Genomic DNA, 19,384 nt, shown 5'->3' with positions numbered 1-19,384 from the left:
TTCCCTCTCCATCCGTCAACCCCTATCCCAACAAACACAGATGCAAAAAGGTGGCCCAAGAGCACACCCATAGAGACAGAAACATAGGAAAAAGCACATACACAGAGGTGAGCACACATATACAGAGGGGGGCATTCACTCATTTAAGCACTCAAACACAGAACCACTCACAAGGACAAACACATACATACGTATACATGTACTCTCACAGAGCCACACATGCAGATGCATGAATACAAGTAGTACTGTACTAGCATATTCAGTACTCAGAGCATCACCCTCACAGAGGTAAGTACGTACATACAGAGCCCACATGCAGAGGTACCCCACACACAGACAGGGATACCTTCCCAGGTCAACAGGGCACATCCTGATAAATAAACACCTGCCCTAACAGATAGATGAGCACTCTACCAAAAGACAGATAGGTTTCAAAGGCATGTATCTCTCACATATAGACATGTGAGTACATGCATGCATACCCACACACACACATAACTAAGAAGGACCCTGTGAGAACTTCTCAGAATAGAGAGCCACCCATGTCCTCTGCCTGCCTTTTGTCTCTAGAAAAACTTTAGTCAAAGAATTAATTTAATCAAAGAAGTGGAAAATGCAGAAAGAAAGGGAAATAGTCAAGCAAGACAAAATAATACTTTAGCCATTAAACAAAGTCAAGGACCTTTAGTTCTCCCTCAAGGACTATGGATAATATTCTGAGCCATGTCCTTTGAGCTGTTTTGCAGATACTGAAATCCCCATCAGGTGGAAGAAATTATCTGTATGCTGCCCACAAGCACGCAGACACCAGACTGATTGGAACTAGAAGGCTGATGATGCTGACTCCCCATTATGTCACCACCAACCAATCAGAAGAATGTCCACAAGCTAATGACAATTTGCTCCTTGAACACTATAAGATTCCTCACTACCCGCTCCAGGGTGGGACACACAGTCTTGAGGACATTAGCCCATTGTGGCCCCCTTTACCTGGCAAAGTAATAAAGCTATTCCTTTCTACTTCACCCAAAACTCTGTCTCTGAGATTTAATCCAGCACCAGTGTACAGAGGCCTAATTTCAGCAACACACATATACAGCTTTTTTGGGGGGGAAAGAAGAAAGTTGGGGAATCCTACACTAGATTCTCCAGGAATTAGAAAGAGGCAGTAAATAAACAGTAGAAAGGATATAAGATTGGATTCCTGTAACATTATTTACCAATGCTGTGAGCTAAGGCAAGTACCTTAACCACGCTGAGCCTCATTTTTCTCATCTATAAAATGAGAATACCTCTACCTACCTGTAGGATTGCTGTATACCATAAATACTAGTTAGTTCCCCTGACTTTGCAGGTCAAATCCTTACTAGTCATATAAATTATGTATTCACTTTTGATTTGTACTGAATTCTCTTCTTTTTAAATAATTTTTCATTTCATAATATGACATAATGTTCATCATAATAACAAAAGCAGCTCACCTCTATCGAACAGTTGCTATGTTCCAGGAACTGTTCTAGGCACTTTACTCATATAATCTCATTTAATCCTCACAACAACCCTAGCAGTCAGAGCCCAAGATTATATAACTAGGAAGTAGACTAAAATCCAGGCCTCTAAATAGGTTCTTAACCACAAAATAAAATTACTTATCAATTATATTAATAAATGTAATGACTATTTCAAAAGTAAAAAAGTTATTAATCCCTGAAAACAGAAATGTACAAAACGGGTCCAGTTATTTCTTTGCATTTTATAAAAAAAAAAAAAACTGATCAATAGTCAAAACTTAAATGTAGTATTTAATTGTTAAATTCTGGTAACACTAGATTTCTCACTGACATTTATCTCTCCTGGAAATTTTAAAAGCAGTTTTTAGGTTTCATTCATTCTGATGATACTGGGAGTCAAATGGAAAACTTTATTTTATACATAATTTAAGAAAGGTATAATCAACTGGCTCTTTTAAATCTTCTCTCTACATTAACACTGCTCTACCCTTGAAGGCAGAAATCTTCTCTTTCTCATACTCCTTGTCATCTAACATTCACATAATGGGCTTCCCAAACTCATTTTTTAATAAAATACCCAATAGACAGAAGTATAGACATAAAAGGCTCTTAACAAGCAGTTAATTTATGGAGGAAAAAAGTAAATGAATGTTGTAGAACAGCTTAAGTCTCCTAAGCAAACAGCTAATTGAGACTTCTTGTTTTCCAAAGGGAAATCAGGAAAAAGGCACTTATTTAATTATATAATTGGGACACATGTTATTTGCAGTAAAAAATCTAAAGTGCAGAAGTGCTGACAAAGCCCTGTAATACTTAGAATCGATACTTAGCACAAAGACAAAATAGTCTGCTGACCTTTTAAGAATTGTTCAGGGATTTTTATTTCCTTTATGTATTTAACAAACAAGATCTAGATGCTACAAATTTAAAAGTACTAGATTATATTAGGCTAAAACTTCTAAGCAACAAAATAACAGAAAGGGACATACTTTACCATCATCCTTTCGCTTCTCAACAGCCCAAGAATTCCTCGGGATAAGAAGGATGCATGCCTAGTTTGTCAGACTAGTATGAATTTAAACACTATGATATATCACCACATATTAAGAGGCAACTGGCCCTGCTATTTATTTTCCAAAAGAATCCCTTAAAATTAAATACCCTAAAAATAAATTTTTTGACTGATATCCTCATTAAGTGGCCTTTAGCCAACAACCATCTATAACAGATCACTAATTCGTGGCCTAGGGCATATTTTACAACAAACTCTATGGTAAATGAATTAGATGTGTTCTGTTTTCTCTTTTTTAAAGGGGTAAACTGGACAAGTGACAACTTTAAATCTTTTCCTGGCTTAAATTATCCCAACCAAGCTCTATGGCATAGTAGTTTCAGCACTCAACACACCTCTTTTCTCATAATAGAGCAGCTCTAAAACTTCCTAATGAAAATCTTGGCCCTACCCACCAATGGGGCCTGTCTCCTTGGAAGGCTAGTGGCCATGTATCTTCTCAGGCACATGCCCCAGTTAGGCTTCTAAATTTTCCACCAAGAATTATCAATCATCTCTACTTCCTGCTTGGTTAACTGTCAAAGCACATGGATCTTTCCTTAATCAGCAAGAAGTAATATCCAGAACGTAAGGTCTTGCTACTGAATAGAGCTCACTATTTTAACCTATATTCCATAATATTGTCCAACTTTTTATCAAAAGCTTACTTTGCAGCCTATTCATTCCTCTACACTATATTCTACTGATAAATTCTGTCCCTTATAAATGCTAGACTAATAATGTACTTAGACCAAACTGCTTATTCCTGCACTGTTATTTGGCATTGTGTCTTTACCTTTGAAGGGTGTAACTGTGAGCACATTGTTAAGAACATCATCCTTTACAACAAAGAATATCTTTTAAAAGCATATGGAAGAGAAACTTCTTTGACCATTCACCAAAGCTGTGCTATTCATGAGCACATACATTTAAATTTTTAAATGTAGGTAAAACTATGAGCAAATAATTAGAATTATAAAAGTGATAACTGATAAAGTCTACCAACTTTTAACATCACTGTAAAATGGAGGGGTGAGATCTTTTTTCTACTGCAAACTGTTGGCATAAAAAAAAAATGAGAAAGAACAATTTGGAAAAAATAATTTAAATGTTATTCAATATTAAGAAAAACATAAAATATCCAAAAATTATGGTAATATTTCTGTTCTACATTATGGACAATTACAGAGGGAGAGCAGAGACACAGATTTATGTTAACATTAAGAGTGACAAAAAGAATTCAAGACACAAAGAAATGACAGGGGAGAGCCAGTCAAGGAAGAGCTAATATTTGAGCTATTACATTAGTCTTGGGTTATGCATCTCAAGTAGTGATTACATTTTGCTATATTCTTTGAAATGAGCTAAGTTCATATCACTCCGCTGCCCAAAAACCTTTCACGGCAGTGGCTGCCAGGTGTTCAATATCCTCCATAACACAGCTTCCAAATTATCCCCTATTATTCCTTTACCTTATATTTACCACCAAATGGAGTTGTTAATTCCTAAACATCCGTTTTCCAACCTTATTGCCATTGGTCAAACCAGTTATTCCATCTGAGCTACCCTCCCACCCACTCCGCCTCTGCATGACACAATCCTACTCACTGTCATCATCAAGCATGCTGCCTAAGAGATGGAACTTTCACAACAGCCCTCCATCTACCATTCTGCTTCTTGACCAATGGGCAGAACTTTCAACATCATCAAACCATGAACCAGCTGGGACCACACCAAGTGGTCCATACGAAAGTTGGTATGGACCAACTTTGAAGATGGTTCTCAGTATTTTTCCTTAACACACACTCATTGCTCCATTTTTTCTTTAATTACAATTGTTTGTACGCATGTATTCCCTCAAGTGGATGTGGATAGCACCTCTTTTTTTTATCCCCCACTCCAACTTAACACAATGATCAGTAAAGTGAATTCAAAATAAAAATCTTTTCAATTAGGTAAAGATTTTTATCAAAAGTTACCTCTTTCCTAAAGAACTTGGGTCAGTTACTCTTGACCCTCATCCATGTGTTTTGGTGAATAGCAATCCACTTTAAGATGTTACATTTCATGATAAAATGAATTATTTTCTTAAAAAAAAAAGACTATAAACAATTTAGGATGGTATTCCCTGTGTCAAAGAAAATTCTGAAATGGGCAATCGCAGTAGGCTTAGTTTAAGTCGTGCAGTTGCCTCTGGATACTGCAAATGTCTTCATTCCTCCCCATAAGCTGTGATCAGTGTTTATCCATAAGAATCTCTAAGGAAACTTCTTAGGCCACATTTGACAAGGTTGTCTTATAAATATAAGAAGCACTAGACTGGAAGTTAGCAGACCTGGGTTTTTGTCCCAATTTTACCAGCTATAATCACAGTAGTTTCTGATTTTCCATCTGCCAAATGAGGGGTTTTGAGAACATTAATTGTTTCCAAATTGGTAACAGATTTTGAGAAAAATTGGTTGTTTCCTAACTGTGTTCCTTGGAATCCTGGGGTAAAAAGCATGGGGTGGAGGTGCCCTAAGGCCGAATGGGCTTCCTCACCCCACCGCCCCCTACAGCTTTATCAGTTCACATGAACATTTTAAAACACTAAAAAAAAAAAAAAATTGGGAATAAAATTCCTAATATAAATATACAAATAGTTTTTTTTTATCACAAACAAGCTATATAAATGAAGAGAATTTTTGTTTCAGCTCCACTGTAGTAACCTTGTTAACAACAAAGCTTATGTTAACTAAACATGTAAAGAGAAAAAAAAGAAGATTAAATCAAAACAGCAAGTCACCTAACAAACAGACTACAAGATTAAAAGAAGCATGATGTGCTGAGGAAAAATATTCTCCTAAAGTAATCTATCTCTAAGGGACAAATCAGATGGACTTTTCGAACTAAATCAGAGGCAGAAATACTGGGCCTGCACAAAGTTAAGTAAATGTGTTAGAAGCTGGGACTGAGCTCAAAAAAACTTGGCTCTCAGGAATGAGCTTTAACCATCTCTAAAGTGTAAGATATCTTTACTTAACTGCCACCTTTAAGACTTAAAAATTAAAAAAAAAAAGGCAAGAAAATTCTCTCCACAACATTTAACATGGTTAACAGTGTAGCAAAGTGACTCAAAATTTTGAATTTATTCAGATTTCATAAAAAGTCAAAACTTAAAAGATTCCCAATGCACTAACATAATATCTAAAGAACATTTTTTTTTTCCTGTGAGAATGCTTCTAGTAAATGCTAAGAAAAGAGGTAAAAAGGTTGGTTTAACAACTGATATTCTAAAATCACAGACTGAAGACTGGTAATAACATACAGCCAGCCATTCTTAATCACAGATGAAAGATTGTAAAAATCCTATTCCAAAGTCCCACAGAATACTTTTATCATATGAAGTCACTCAGCCTCTGTTCAAAATTATCTAATGTACAACTCTAATTTTTAGAAAACCTTTTCCAGACATGAAATTTGCCAATATTTCTTCTAATCATTCTGATTTCATTACCTCTTCAGATGTCAAATTGTAACCAACTAATGCCAACCTTTTCAAGGTAGAGTACATTATTACGTATTATATAGGAGGGGCAAAAGATACGTGGGAGCAAGGAAATGACAGTTTAAAAAAAGACTAAACAATGGTGAAACAATAGCAAAATCTAAAAGTAATTTAGGATAGCTCAAAGTTTTGATAAGTTTTAAAACTTTTGGAAATTTAAATCTATTTTCCTATACAAACAAGTTATATACGATGGTAAAATTCCGAGATGAGCTCACACACACACACACACACACACACACACACACACAAAACCCAACATTTAATTGCAAAATTCCAAAGTTATACAGAGCCAACCACCATTTCAGAATCTCAATGGGGTGCCAGAAACAGAGGTCTTCATCACAAAGAAAAGGTGGAAGGGTTTCGTCCTCTTTTGACCTTACACTCCCAGGTCCCACTTAAAATCTCTGTAGTTATCAAAGTATGGTCCAGGGACCTCTGGGGAGATACTGAAACCCTTTCCGGAGGACCACAAAGTCAGAATTATTTTCATAGTATTATACTAAGATGTTTGACTTTTTCTCATTCTCCCATGAGTGGACAGTGGAGTTTTTTAAAGGCTACATGAAGTATATGGTACAACAGACTGAATATAAAAGCAGAGGTGAGAATTCAATTATCTTCCATTAGGATATTTCAAATATTTGCAAAATATAAAACAGTGTCACTCTTTTCACTAATTTTTTTGCTTTGGAAAAGTTATTCTTCATTAAGATTGTTATTTATTTTAATATGTAATGGATTTATGATAGGTATTTTTAATGAAATAAAAATGTTTCTATAATGATCAGGCTTAATTTTGAATGCAGTAAATATAAATAGATATAACTTACATGAATAAAAGCTCTTTGGAATCCTCAATAATTTAGAACAATGTAATAGGTTCCTGAGATCAAAAATATTTGAGAATCAATATTCTAGAAAGTAAAGACAAGGTGTACTCTCCTTGAGGCCACTGGTGTGGTTAATGTAGAGAAGGAAGGGTACATTCACAGACAGGAACACCTACAGTTGTGAAATGAAGATTTGAGGACAATATTCTGAGAGAAAATTCTGATGATAAAAAGCAGAACCAGAAGAGAGTCAAAGTCTGCAATTCCTCTTTTCTGCTCATCCTTACCATAGTAGATAAATGAGAATTAGTCACAATGTCACGTAAAAGTATAAATAAAGTCAAAGAAGCTGAAAAGTAAGAGAAGTGTCTTAGTAGAATGATTAAAGAGTGCTAGGAAGGCCACTCTAACCACAGTATGAGATTAAGTCCATAGATGTAATAGGAGGTAAGGGTGGAAATGTGGGTAAGGGTCATACTGAGAAAAACCCTAAGTAAATAACAGGCTAAAGAAACTACATTTAACCATGCAAGAGGAAAGCTGCTGAAGGATTTCCAGCCAAGGGGTATTAAAATCAGTTCTGTAAACTCCAAAGCTTTTTAAAATATTTTTAACTGTTACAAAATGTGAGACATTCCAACATCTACAAATGAAAATTCTGATTATATGATTGAAGATTTCAAACACATGAAAAAATGAAAGCTCACCATGTTGTTTCTGCTTTGGGTTATACATTTTCCACCACCGAAAAATTATAAATCCATCTTGAATTCTAAGCAAGATAAATTACAGAAATGAAAGCTTAAGTAACAATTTACTTAACTCATTTCTTAATTAGTTATTATAAAATGCAAGCAATTGATAATAAGGAAATACACAAAATTTTCAACAGCACACTAGCATACCAAGATGTTTCATAATCTTCTAGTTAAGAAAGGAAAAGAAGATTTGCAAAGCTCTCAGATTCTTCTATTTAGGTAAACTGTAATACCACATTACATTTAACAGGAAAATAAAGTGTTAACAGAAAAAACTTTTTCTTTTATAAATTTAAAAATTTTTTAATTTAAAAAAGGAGTTAAAATTATATAAACTAAAAGCCAAATCTTCAAAGGGGGATTTTAGCACACTAAGGGAAAACTTTTAAAGATTTTCTTTCATTTCTACAATGATACAACACTTCATATCCCAGAAGCATGGAATTATAGCCTAACTTTTACTTTTTACTTTTAACTTGGAAATAATTTTAGACTCACAAAGAAGTTAACTCTCCGTTATAAGTGAGGTACGAGGGCTGCCAAACCCTAGCACCTCTCAACTAATTCCATATCTTCAAGTTTTATCTAAGTAACAAATTTTAAGCAAATCACAAAAATAAGAGTAAGCTTTTCTTTCAAGGCTTACAGAAGACAAAATATATCAAACATATGAACTATCATTTCTTATTATATTCAGATTTCATTTCCGCCTTAAGGTAAAATTAGAAATGCTAGTAAGCGCTAAAAAATTCTAAAAACTGACTATCTATACTAAGGAACTAATGGATGAGAGTTATCAACGTCTCCGATCCTTGCTTACATAACAAATGACCACAATGAATTCTACAACAAAAATGGTCAGGTAATCTAATGGCTCAATATTTAAAACTACAGATGATATAAGATTATTCATTTCCATAAGCTGCTATTCAATAATATTTTGCCAGCTTAAACCTTAGCTAAATTAATCCACTGATAGAAATATTTAAAAAAATCAATTCACCAAGTATGAGTCACTGAAGAAAATGATTTTTGATTTATGACTTTATTTGAAAAGGCCAACATTTCTAATATGAAAAAGCAAGTCATATTCAATACAGTATCATAATCAAAAAAAATTTTGAAATATTTCAAATTTGTTTAAGATGGGCCCAGATTTATTTATTTATTTATTCTTACCTAATAGACATGTCTTCTGTAATGTAATAGATTTCACGAACCATGACTTTTCCAGAAAGAACAGAGAAAGAAAAGGAGCCTATTGTAGGGAAAAAACAACAGCAATTAATGTAATTGTTTTGAAAGACAGTAGAGCCCTTAAAGCTTTAAATGCTCCTAGCATTCAATTTACTCAATAATTAAATGTTCTCTCCCTACGCCCTTTCTGATATCCTTAAAGCCTTACTAACCTTCTAACATTTTTCCCTCAAATATAACAAAAAGTGCCATACATATCATCACTATGAACTGAGCTACTAAATAACTATATGAGAACATTATTTTATTTTATTTTATTTTTTGAGAACACTAGTTTAAACAGCTACTTCCTATGGATAATTCCCTTAATTAGGCATAGCCATTAAATAAATCCAAAGCAGTGCAGGGGGCAGACAGGAGAAAGAAGAAGAACTACAATCCTGCAGCCTGTGGAACAAAATCCACATTCACAGAAAGACAGACAAGATGAAAAGGCAGAGGGCTATATACCAGATGAAGGAACAAGACAAAACCCCAGAAAAACAACTAAATGAAGTGGAGATAGGCAACCTTCCAGAAAGAGAATTCAGAATAATGACAGTGAAGATGATCCAGGACCTCAGAAAAAGAATGGAGGCAAAGATCGAGAAGATGCAAGAGATGTTTAAAAAAGACCTAGAAGAATTAAAGAACAAACAAACAGAGATGAACAATACAACAACTGAAATGAAAACTACACTAGAAGGAATCAATAGCAGAATAACTGAGGCAGAAGAACAGATAAGTGACCTGGAAGACAGAATGGTGGCATTCACTGCGGCAGAACAGAATAAAGAAAAAAGAATGAAAAGAAATGAAGACAGCCTAAGAGACCACTGGGACAACATTAAACCCAACACCATTCACATTACAGGGGTCCCAGAAGGAGAAGAGAGAGAGAAAGGACCAGAGAAAATATTTGAAGAGATTATAGTCAAAAACTTCCCTAACATGGGAAAGGAAATAGCCACCCAAGTCCAGGAAGCGCAGAGAGTCCCAGGCAGGATAAACCCAAGGAGAAACACATCGAGACACATAGTAATCAAATTGGCAAAAATTAAAGACAAAGAAAAATTATTAAAAGCAAGAAGGGAAAAGCGACAAATAGCATACAAGGGAACTCCCATAAGGTTAACAGCTGATTTCTCAGCAGAAACTCTACAAGCCAGAAGGGAGTGGCGTGATATACTTAAAGTGATGAAAGGGAAGAAACTACGACTACCCTACCAGCAAGATTACTTTACCTGACAAGGATCTCATTCAGATTCGATGGAGAAATCAAAAGTTTTACAGACAAGCAAAAGCTAAGAGAATTCAGCACCACCAAACCAGCTCTACAATAAATGCTAAAGGAACTTCTCTAAGTGGGAAACAAAAGAGAAGAAAAGGACCTACAAAAACAAACCCAAAACAATTAAGAAAATGGTCATAGGAACCTACATATCGATAATTACCTTAAATGTTAATGGATTAAATGCTCCCACCAAAAGACACAGGCTTGCTGAATGGATACAAAAACAAGAACCATATATATGCTGTCTACAAGAGACCCACTTCAGACTTAGGGACACATACAGACTGAAAGTGAGGGGATGGAAAAAGATATTCCATGCAAATGGAAATCAAAAGAAAGCTGGAGTAGCTATACTCATATCAGATAAAATAGACTTTAAAATAAAGAATGTTACAAGAGACGAGGAAGGACACTACATAATGATCAAGGGATCAATCCAAGAAGAAGATATAACAATTATAAATATATATGCACCCAACATAGGAGCACCTCAATACATAAGGCAACTGCTAACAGCTACAAAAGAGGAAATCGACAGTAACACAATAACAGTGGGGGACTTTAACACCTCACTTACACCAATGGACAGATCATCCAAAATGGAAATAAATAAGGAAACAGAAGCTTTAAATGACACAACAGGCCAGATAGATTTAACTGATATTTATAGGACATTCCATCCAAAAACAGCAGATTACACTTTCTTCTCAAGTGCGCACGGAACATTCTCCAGGATAGATCACATCTTGGGTCACAAATGAAGCCTCAGTAAATTTCAGAAAAATGAAATCATATCAAGCATCTTGTCTGACCACGACACTATGAGATTAGAACTCAATTACAGGGATAAAACATGTAAAAAACACATACACATGGAGACTAAACAATACGTTACTAAATAACCAAGAGATCACTGAAGAAATCAAAGAGGAAATCAAAAAATACCTACAGACAAATGACAATGAAAACACGACGATCCAAAACCTATGGGATGCAGCAAAAGCAGTTCTAAGAGGGAAGTTTATAGCTATACAAGCCTACCTCGAGAAACAAGAAAAACCTCAAGTAAACAATCAAAACTTACACCTAAAGGAACCAGAGAAAGAAGAACAAACAAAACCCAAAGTTAGCAGAGGGAATGAAATCATAAAGATCAGAGCAGAAATCAATGAAATAGAAACAAAGAAAACAATAGCAAAGATCAATAAAACTAAAAGCTGGTTCTTTGAGAAGATAAATAAAATTGATAAACCATTAGCCAGACTCATCAAGAAAAAGAGTGAGAGGACTCGAATCAATAAAATTAGAAATGAAAAAGAAGTTAAAACAGACACTGCAGAAACACAAAGCATCCTAAGAGACTACTACAAGCAACTCTATGCCAATAAAATGGACAATCTGGAAGAAATGGACAAATTCTTAGGAAGGTATAACCTTCCAAGACTGAACCAGGAAGAAACAGAAAATATTAACAGACCAATCACAAATAATGAAATTGAAACTGTGATTAAAACTCTTCCAACAAACAAAAGTCCAGGACTTCACAGGTGAATTCTATCAAACATTTAGAGAAGAGCTATCACCCACCCTTCTCAAACTCTTCCAAAAATTGCAGAGGAAGGAACACTCCCAAATTCATTCTATGAGACCACCATCACCCTGATACCAAAACCAGACAAAGACACTACAAAAAAAGGAAATTACAGACCAGTATCACCGATGAATATACATGCAAAAATCCTCAACAAAATACTAGCAAACAGAATCCAACAACACATTAAAAGGATCATACACCATGATCAAGTCAGATTTATCCCAGGGATGCAAGGATTCTTCAATATATGCAAATCAATCAATGTGATACACCATATTAACAAATTGAAGAATAAAAACCATATGATCATCTCTAGATGCAGAAGATGCTTCTGACAAAATTCAACACCCATTTATGATAAAAACTCTCCAGAAAGTGGGCATAGAGGGAACCTACCTCAACATAATAATGGCCATATATGACAAACCCACAGCAAACATCATTCTCAATGGTGAAAGCATTTCCTCTAACATCAGGAATGATACAAGGATGTCCACTCTTGCCATTATTATTTAACATAGTTTTGGAAGTCCTAGCCATGGCAATCAGAGAAGAAAAAGAAATAAAAGGAATACAAACTGGAAAAGAAGAAGTAAAACTGTCACCGTTTGCAGATGACATGATACTATACATAGAGAATCCTAAAAATGCCACCAGAAAACTTCTAGAGCTAATTAATGAATTTGGTAAAGTTGCAGGATACAAAATTAATGTACAGAAATCTCTTGCATTCATATACACTAATGATGAAAAATCTGAAAGAGAAATTATGGAAACACTCCCATTTACCACTGCAACCAAAAGAATAAAATACCTAGGAATAAACCTACCTAGGGAGACAAAAGGCCTGTATGCAGAAAACTATAAGACACTGATAAAAGAAATTAAAGATGATACCAACAGATGGAGAGATATACCATGTTCTTGGATTGGAAGAATCAATATTGTGAAAATGACTATACTACCCAAAGCAATCTACACATTCAATGCAATCCCTATCAAATTACCAATGGCATTTTTTACAGAACTAGAACAAATCATCTTAAAATTCGTATGGAGACACAAAAGACCCCGAATAGCCAAAGCAGTCTTGAGGGAACAAAACAGAGCTGGAGGAATCAGACTCCCTGACTTCAGACTATACTACAAAGCTACAGTAATCAAGACAATATGGTAGTGTCACAAAAACAGAAACATAGATCAATGGAACAAGATAGAAAGCCCAGAGATAAACCCACACACCTATGGTCAACTAATCTATGACAAAGGAGGCAAAGATATACAATGGAGAGAAGACAGTCTCTTCAATAAGTGGTGATGGGAAAACTGGACAGCTACATGTAAAAGAATGAAATTAGAACACTCCCTAACACCATACACAATAATAAACTCAAAATGGATTCGAGACCTAAATGTAAGACCGGATACTATAAAACTCTTAGAGGAAAACATAGGAAGAACACTCTTTGACATAAGTCACAGCAAGATCTTTTTTGATCCACCTCCTAGAGTAATGGAAATAAAAACAAAAATAAACAAATGGGACCTAACGAAACTTCAAAGCTTTTGCACAGCAAAGGAACCCATAAACAAGACCAAAAGACAACCCTCAGAATGGGAGAAAATATTTGCAAACGAATCAACGGACAAAGGATTAATCTCCAAAATATATAAATAGTTCATGCGGCTCAATATTAAAGAAACAAACAACCCAATCCAAAAATGGGCAGATGACCTAAATAGACATTTCTCCAAAAAAGACATACAGATGGTCAAGAAGCACATGAGAAGGTGCTCAACATCACCAATTATGAGAGAAATGCAAAGCAAAACTACAATGAGGTATCACCTCACACCAGTTAGAATGGGCATCATCAGAAAATCTACAAACAACAAATGCTGGAGAGGGTGTGGAGAAAAGGGAACACTCTTGCACTGTTGGTGGGAATGTAAATTGATACAGTCACTATGGAGAACAGTAGGGAGGTTCCTTAAAAAACTAAATATAGAATTACCATATGATCCAGCAATCCCACTACTGAGCTCATACCCAGAGAAAACCATAATTCAAAGAGACACATGCACCCCAATGTTCACTGCAGCACTATTTACAATAGCCAGGTCAGGGGAGCAACCTAAATGCCCATCGACAGACGAATGGATAAAGAAGTAGTGGTACATATATACAATGGAATATTACTCAGCCATAGAAAGGAACGAAATTGAGTCATTTGTTGAGACGTGGATGGATCTAGAGACTGTCATACAGAGAGAAGTAAGTCAGAAAGAGAAAAACAAATATCGTATATTAACACATGTATGTGGAACCTAGAAAAATGGTACAGATGAACCGGTTTGCACGGCAGAAGTTGAGACACAGATGTAGAGAACAAACGTATGGACACCAAGGGGCAAAAACCGCAGTGTGGTGGGGATAGTGGTGTGCTGAATTGGGTGATTGGGATTGATATAGATACACTGATGTGTATAAAATTGATGACTAATAAGAACCTTCAGTATAAAAAACAAACAAACAAAAAACCCAAAGCAGTGACTAATTCACCATTCTTCTCCATTAATTTGGGTGACTCCAAGAACCAGTCATTGCCTCAAATTAATGAAAGAGTACTTACGTTTGAGAGAAGTTTTATTTATGACCACTAAGAGGTACTCAACTCTAAGGAAGATCAGAAACATTCTATTTGCTGACTCCTCACCCCTTTTTCCCAGTGGTTTAGGGCTTTCTAAGGCATATAACTTCCTAACACACCCTCCTATCTATCTGCAAACTTCCCATTTATAAGTAGTCAAGCTAAATTAATAAAGAAGGCTACAAAATGAAATACACAAGATGATTCCACTTAGTTATAGATTTTTTAGGTATCAGTTTAAAAAAAAACAGTAAAACTTCATCAAGCATTAGAAATTTTCTTTGGATAGCAGGACCTCAAGAAACTTCTAGTTCCATATTTTGTATGTCTAGATTTTTCAAATTATTTTAATGATTATCTCTTATGAGCCAAAAAAAAAAAAAAGGCTTAGAAACACTTTAAGAAATAAGAATGAGGTAAAGGACATAACCAAGTGGTAGTTCAACTCTACTTGAAGTATATGCTATATGAGAGAAATTCCAGTTAGATTAGTTTAACTTTCATAAAACAAAGGTAAATTCTTAAAGCTACTATCTGTTTATAAAATACATATTTACAATATACATCTCAAGATTACACAGAAGAAAAAAATTACTCAAAACTTACCAATATGGATATAGCCATGCTTGTATAATCTGTTAAGAACCAGTGTTAAAATAAGACCAACATTCCGAGAATTATAATACGTGAGATAAATAATCCATCCACAGGACAAAATGGTAGCTGTTGGGAGAAAAAAATGCAAAAAATAAAGGATCTCACTATACATTTCCTTTGATCATCTTAGTATCTCAATAAAACTTTGTTAGTGAAAGATCATTTATCATGTTCAGAAACAAGAGGATTTACTTCCATATGGTAAAATGTCCTTTTACAATTTAATAACTTGAATTTTCAAAACCAGAAGTTGATTCTTTATCCAACTTTCTTCGTTCTCTGTAAGTCATTAGCCAGAAAAACACAGATTTCAATCAGATGAAGTAAAGCAATGTTTCAAGTAAAACTGCTTTCCTTTTTTTCCTGTTTTCTTTTTCACTCCTTTGTACTGCTTTAGTTATTAAACATACACAAAGATGTTCTGGGACGAAAAAGCCCATATTTCTGAATATTATTAAAAAAAACTACCTTTATTAGGCTAAAAGCTCACTTCTAATACAGTCCACTTAAAAATAAAGAAAACGTTTTTTTTTACATCATAGAAAAGTCACTTTTTAAAAAAATAAATTTATTTATTTTATTTTTGGCTGTATTGGATCTTTGTTGCTGCGCACAGGCTTTCTCTAGTTGTGGCGAGCGGGGCTACTCTTCATTGCGGGGTGCGGGCTTCTAATTGCGGTGGCTTCTCTTGTTGTGGAGCATGGGCTCCAGGCGCACGGGCTTCAGTAGTTGTGGCACATGGGCTCAGTAGCTGTGGCTCACGGGATCTAGAGTGCAGGCTCAGTAGTTGTGGCACACGGGCTTAGCTGCTCCACAGCATGTGGGATCTTCCTGGATCAGGGCTTGAACCCGTGTCCCCTGCACTGGCAGGTGGATTCTTAACCACTGTACCACCAGGGAGGGAAGCCCGAAAAGTCACTTTTTAAAAAAATCAACAGTCTCTGCTTTTAAAGTACTATTTGAAAAAAGTGACAATTTTAACCTACTTCAAGATATATCTATATTAAATAGGCCACCAAATACTATTTTGCTGCAATTGATAAGACAATAACTTACTTTTAAAGAACACCAGTAAATATTACTACAGTAAACGATATTCTAAATTTGATCATGAGTTTTTCATGAAAAGTTTATGATCACTTATAAAATTCATAATATTCCCAAAAAACCTAGTTCGTAAACACACAAAACGTGAAACACAAGAAAGTATTTTTCAATAAATTTTCTTTTACTTACCCATTTAAATAGTATAACTATTTTCTAGATTAAGACAGTAACATAAAGCAATTTAATATGTGTAACCTTTTAGCACCATCATATTAAGTTCGTAAAATTTTTTAAAAATTATTTAACATAGGGCTTCCCTGGTGGTACAGTGGTTGAGAGTCCACCTGCTGATGCAGGGGACACGGGTTCGTGCCCCGGTCCGGGAGGATCCCACATGCCGTGGAGCGGCTGGGACCGTGAGCCATGGCCGCTGAGCCTGCGCGTCCGGAGCCTGTGCTCCGCAACAGGAGAGGCCACAGCAGTGAGAGGCCCACGTACCGCAAAACAACAACAAAAAATTATTTAACATAGATAAAACAAAGCAGTCATTGAGAGTCAAAATACAACATTCCTCAAGGTAGCTTAGATTGATGGTAATAGCTCTGAGGTAGCAAGTGCTATGATTTGCCCATAAAAATTATTTCTAGAACAATTCTTTTGAACACTTATTTTCATAGTACAACATTGTTTTAAGCTAAAGTCATTTTGCATTAATTTTTACTGCAAATCACCGTGCGAAGAGCAGGTAGTTACGGGCCCTTCAGAAAGGCAAAAGGTATTTGCTGAGGACTTCCCTGGTGGCGCAGTGGTTGAGAGTCCGCCTGCAGATGCAGGGGACATGGGTTTGTGCCCCGGTCCGGGAAGATCCCGCATGCCGTGGAGCAGCTGGGCCCGTGAGCCATGGCTGCTGAGCCTGCGCGTCTGGAGCCTGTGCTCCGCAACGGGAGAGGCCACAACAGTGAGAGGCCCGCGTACCGTAAAAAAAAAAAAAAAAGGTATTTGCTGAGAAAGTACGCTTCTTTCCCAGAGAGTAACCACCTGAGGATTACGGCCTTTTCACTGTACCATGTCCCCCCATCCCCTTCAACAGCATAAGGCCATTAGTAAAACAGAGGGATTAAACAATCCCTCAAGGTTTTTCTGGTCGTTGCTATTATTTCCACCTTAAAGAAAGGAGCTGTATACAATGAGAAATTCAAGGTGACAGGAGAAGGGGCACCTAGGAAATAAGAAAGAATTCTGCCGGGACTTCCCTGGTGGTCCAGTGGGTAAGACTCCACACTCCCAACGCAGTGGGCCCAGGTTTGATCCCTGGTTGGGAACTAGATCCCGCATGCATGCTGCAACTAAGAGTCCGCATGCTGCAACTAAAGATCCCGTATGCTGCTATGAAGATCCCGATTGCTGCAACTAAGACCCAGCACAGCCAAAATAAATAAATAAATGTTAAAAAGGAAAAAAGAAAGAATTCTGCCTGTAATTAAACTAAAAGGTAATTTTTAAATGCTGCTTTTATGAAGTTATATTTCATAGTATTGTTTTGCATTTCATTTTATTTTTCGTTAATGATAATTTACAGTAGTTCATGTTTGTCAATTAGGAAAAAAAAAACTTGAAGTTGAAATGGTAATCCAATCCTACCTACAAATCATGAATCATTATAATTCCCTTCATATACACTTCACCTCTGCCGTAACCCTACCATGCATCCTGCAGTGTCATGAAAGAAGCATACGCCTGTACTCAGAAAAAAACAGCTGTGTAACCTGTGTGAGTTAATTAATCCTTATGGGCCTCAATTCCCCAACATGTTAATAGGAAAATAACACCTACCCTCATAAGTCTGCTGTGAGCATTAAGTGAGACAACATATGCAAAATGCCTGTGGCATGTGGCACACAAAGGATGCTCAATAAATATTACCTCAATAAATATTACCATTACCCTCCCTTTCCTCTCCCACCCCATCTTACCCTTCCTACTTTCCTCTCTGTATCTTTCTAATTCCCATGCTAAAATTCAAATCAAACACCATTCTTCCACAAAACATCCTGGGCAGTAACAGCCTACAGTAATCTCTCCCTTCCTTGGTATTTTATTTGTATTTCTTCTTATTTGTTCATACTCATTCATTCACTCATATTTCTTCCCTCTCTCCGCAATTTAAGTATACACTGTCTTGTATTATTTGTGTACACCTAGAAAAGTTCGGCAATATAAGACAAAAAAACTTATTACTGGAAAAGCCCACTGTCAAGTGCATAAAGAGTGAGGAAAGAGATGAGAAGATTAATTAGGCAAAAACATATTTACCACAAGGATTTATCACTTTTATAATAAAACAAAAGTGTTTGATTGTATGTTGGGATGGGGAATGGAAGAGCTGATCTGAAACAGAAAAGATAAGCTATGTCTTTCTTCTCATCCCACTTCTCCTAAGTCAGACAAGAAGGCAGTCTAAGGAAAACAGCCTTCCAGAGCAGTTTCCAGAGCAAATATTCATAGAAGCATAGATTAAAATCTTCTCCCCAAAAAAAAAAAACAAATGGTACTGCAAGCATTCTAACTTCAGTCAACCACTGCTTAAAATCTGGCAGCTGTTAATCCATACACAAAAAACAATAAAGTACAAGAAGATATATTCTACTTACCAACAAGAAGCCAAACAACATTGGAATTGTGCTCTGTAAGAAAATCTTCTAATTGAGTGATACTAGGAACAATACTCTCATTCTTCCTTTGATCCATTACTTAAGTTTTTCCAGAATAGCATCTAAGGGCCTGAAAGAGTTCAAAGGTTAAATTTAGAACTTAACCTATGTAAGGGGAAAATAAGGTGAATTTAATAAAAGTGAAAGTTTATTAAATCATATTCTGCTTTCTTCAATAAGAAGAAATTTGTTATATTTGCAAAAATATAACAAACAACAAACATGTCCACATTTCTACATAAAATATAAAACAATGTATCATATTTTTAATGTCCTGATTTCACCATTCTAAGTATGAATAGAGACTCAGGTTCATATACTATACTCTGGCTCAAAATAAGAGGGACATAATTATTTTTAAATCTAATCTAAGATATTTATCTCAACAATAAAGGAGTAAGTATTAATCATCTACATTAGACAAATTCACCTAGACTTGTCCTAAAAACTGCTACTTAATAATAATATATTTATATATTAAGTTGTATTAA

At 35.5% G+C, this 19,384-nt stretch overlaps 1 protein-coding gene across 2 annotated transcripts in view; it reads right to left on the bottom strand.

Moving 5' to 3' along the window:
- Window positions 1-18,930, bottom strand: part of BLTP1 (bridge-like lipid transfer protein family member 1) — a 193,618-nt gene extending 174,688 nt beyond the window's left edge. For both annotated transcript variants that reach the window (XM_065877169.1, XM_065877170.1), the window contains exons 1-4: window positions 18,834-18,930; window positions 15,085-15,201; window positions 8,883-8,961; window positions 7,653-7,717 (exon numbers count right to left, since the gene is read on the bottom strand). In XM_065877169.1, the coding sequence (XP_065733241.1) occupies window positions 7,653-7,717; window positions 8,883-8,961; window positions 15,085-15,201; window positions 18,834-18,930 (358 nt within the window). The remainder of the gene's footprint in view (window positions 1-7,652; window positions 7,718-8,882; window positions 8,962-15,084; window positions 15,202-18,833) is intronic.
- Between the last annotated feature and the right edge of the window lie 454 nt (window positions 18,931-19,384).

The sequence above is a fragment of the Phocoena phocoena genome, chromosome 5, assembly GCF_963924675.1.
Source record: "Phocoena phocoena chromosome 5, mPhoPho1.1, whole genome shotgun sequence".
Taxonomy (NCBI): Eukaryota; Metazoa; Chordata; class Mammalia; order Artiodactyla; family Phocoenidae; genus Phocoena; species Phocoena phocoena.
This window is presented reverse-complemented; position numbering and strand designations above follow the sequence as displayed.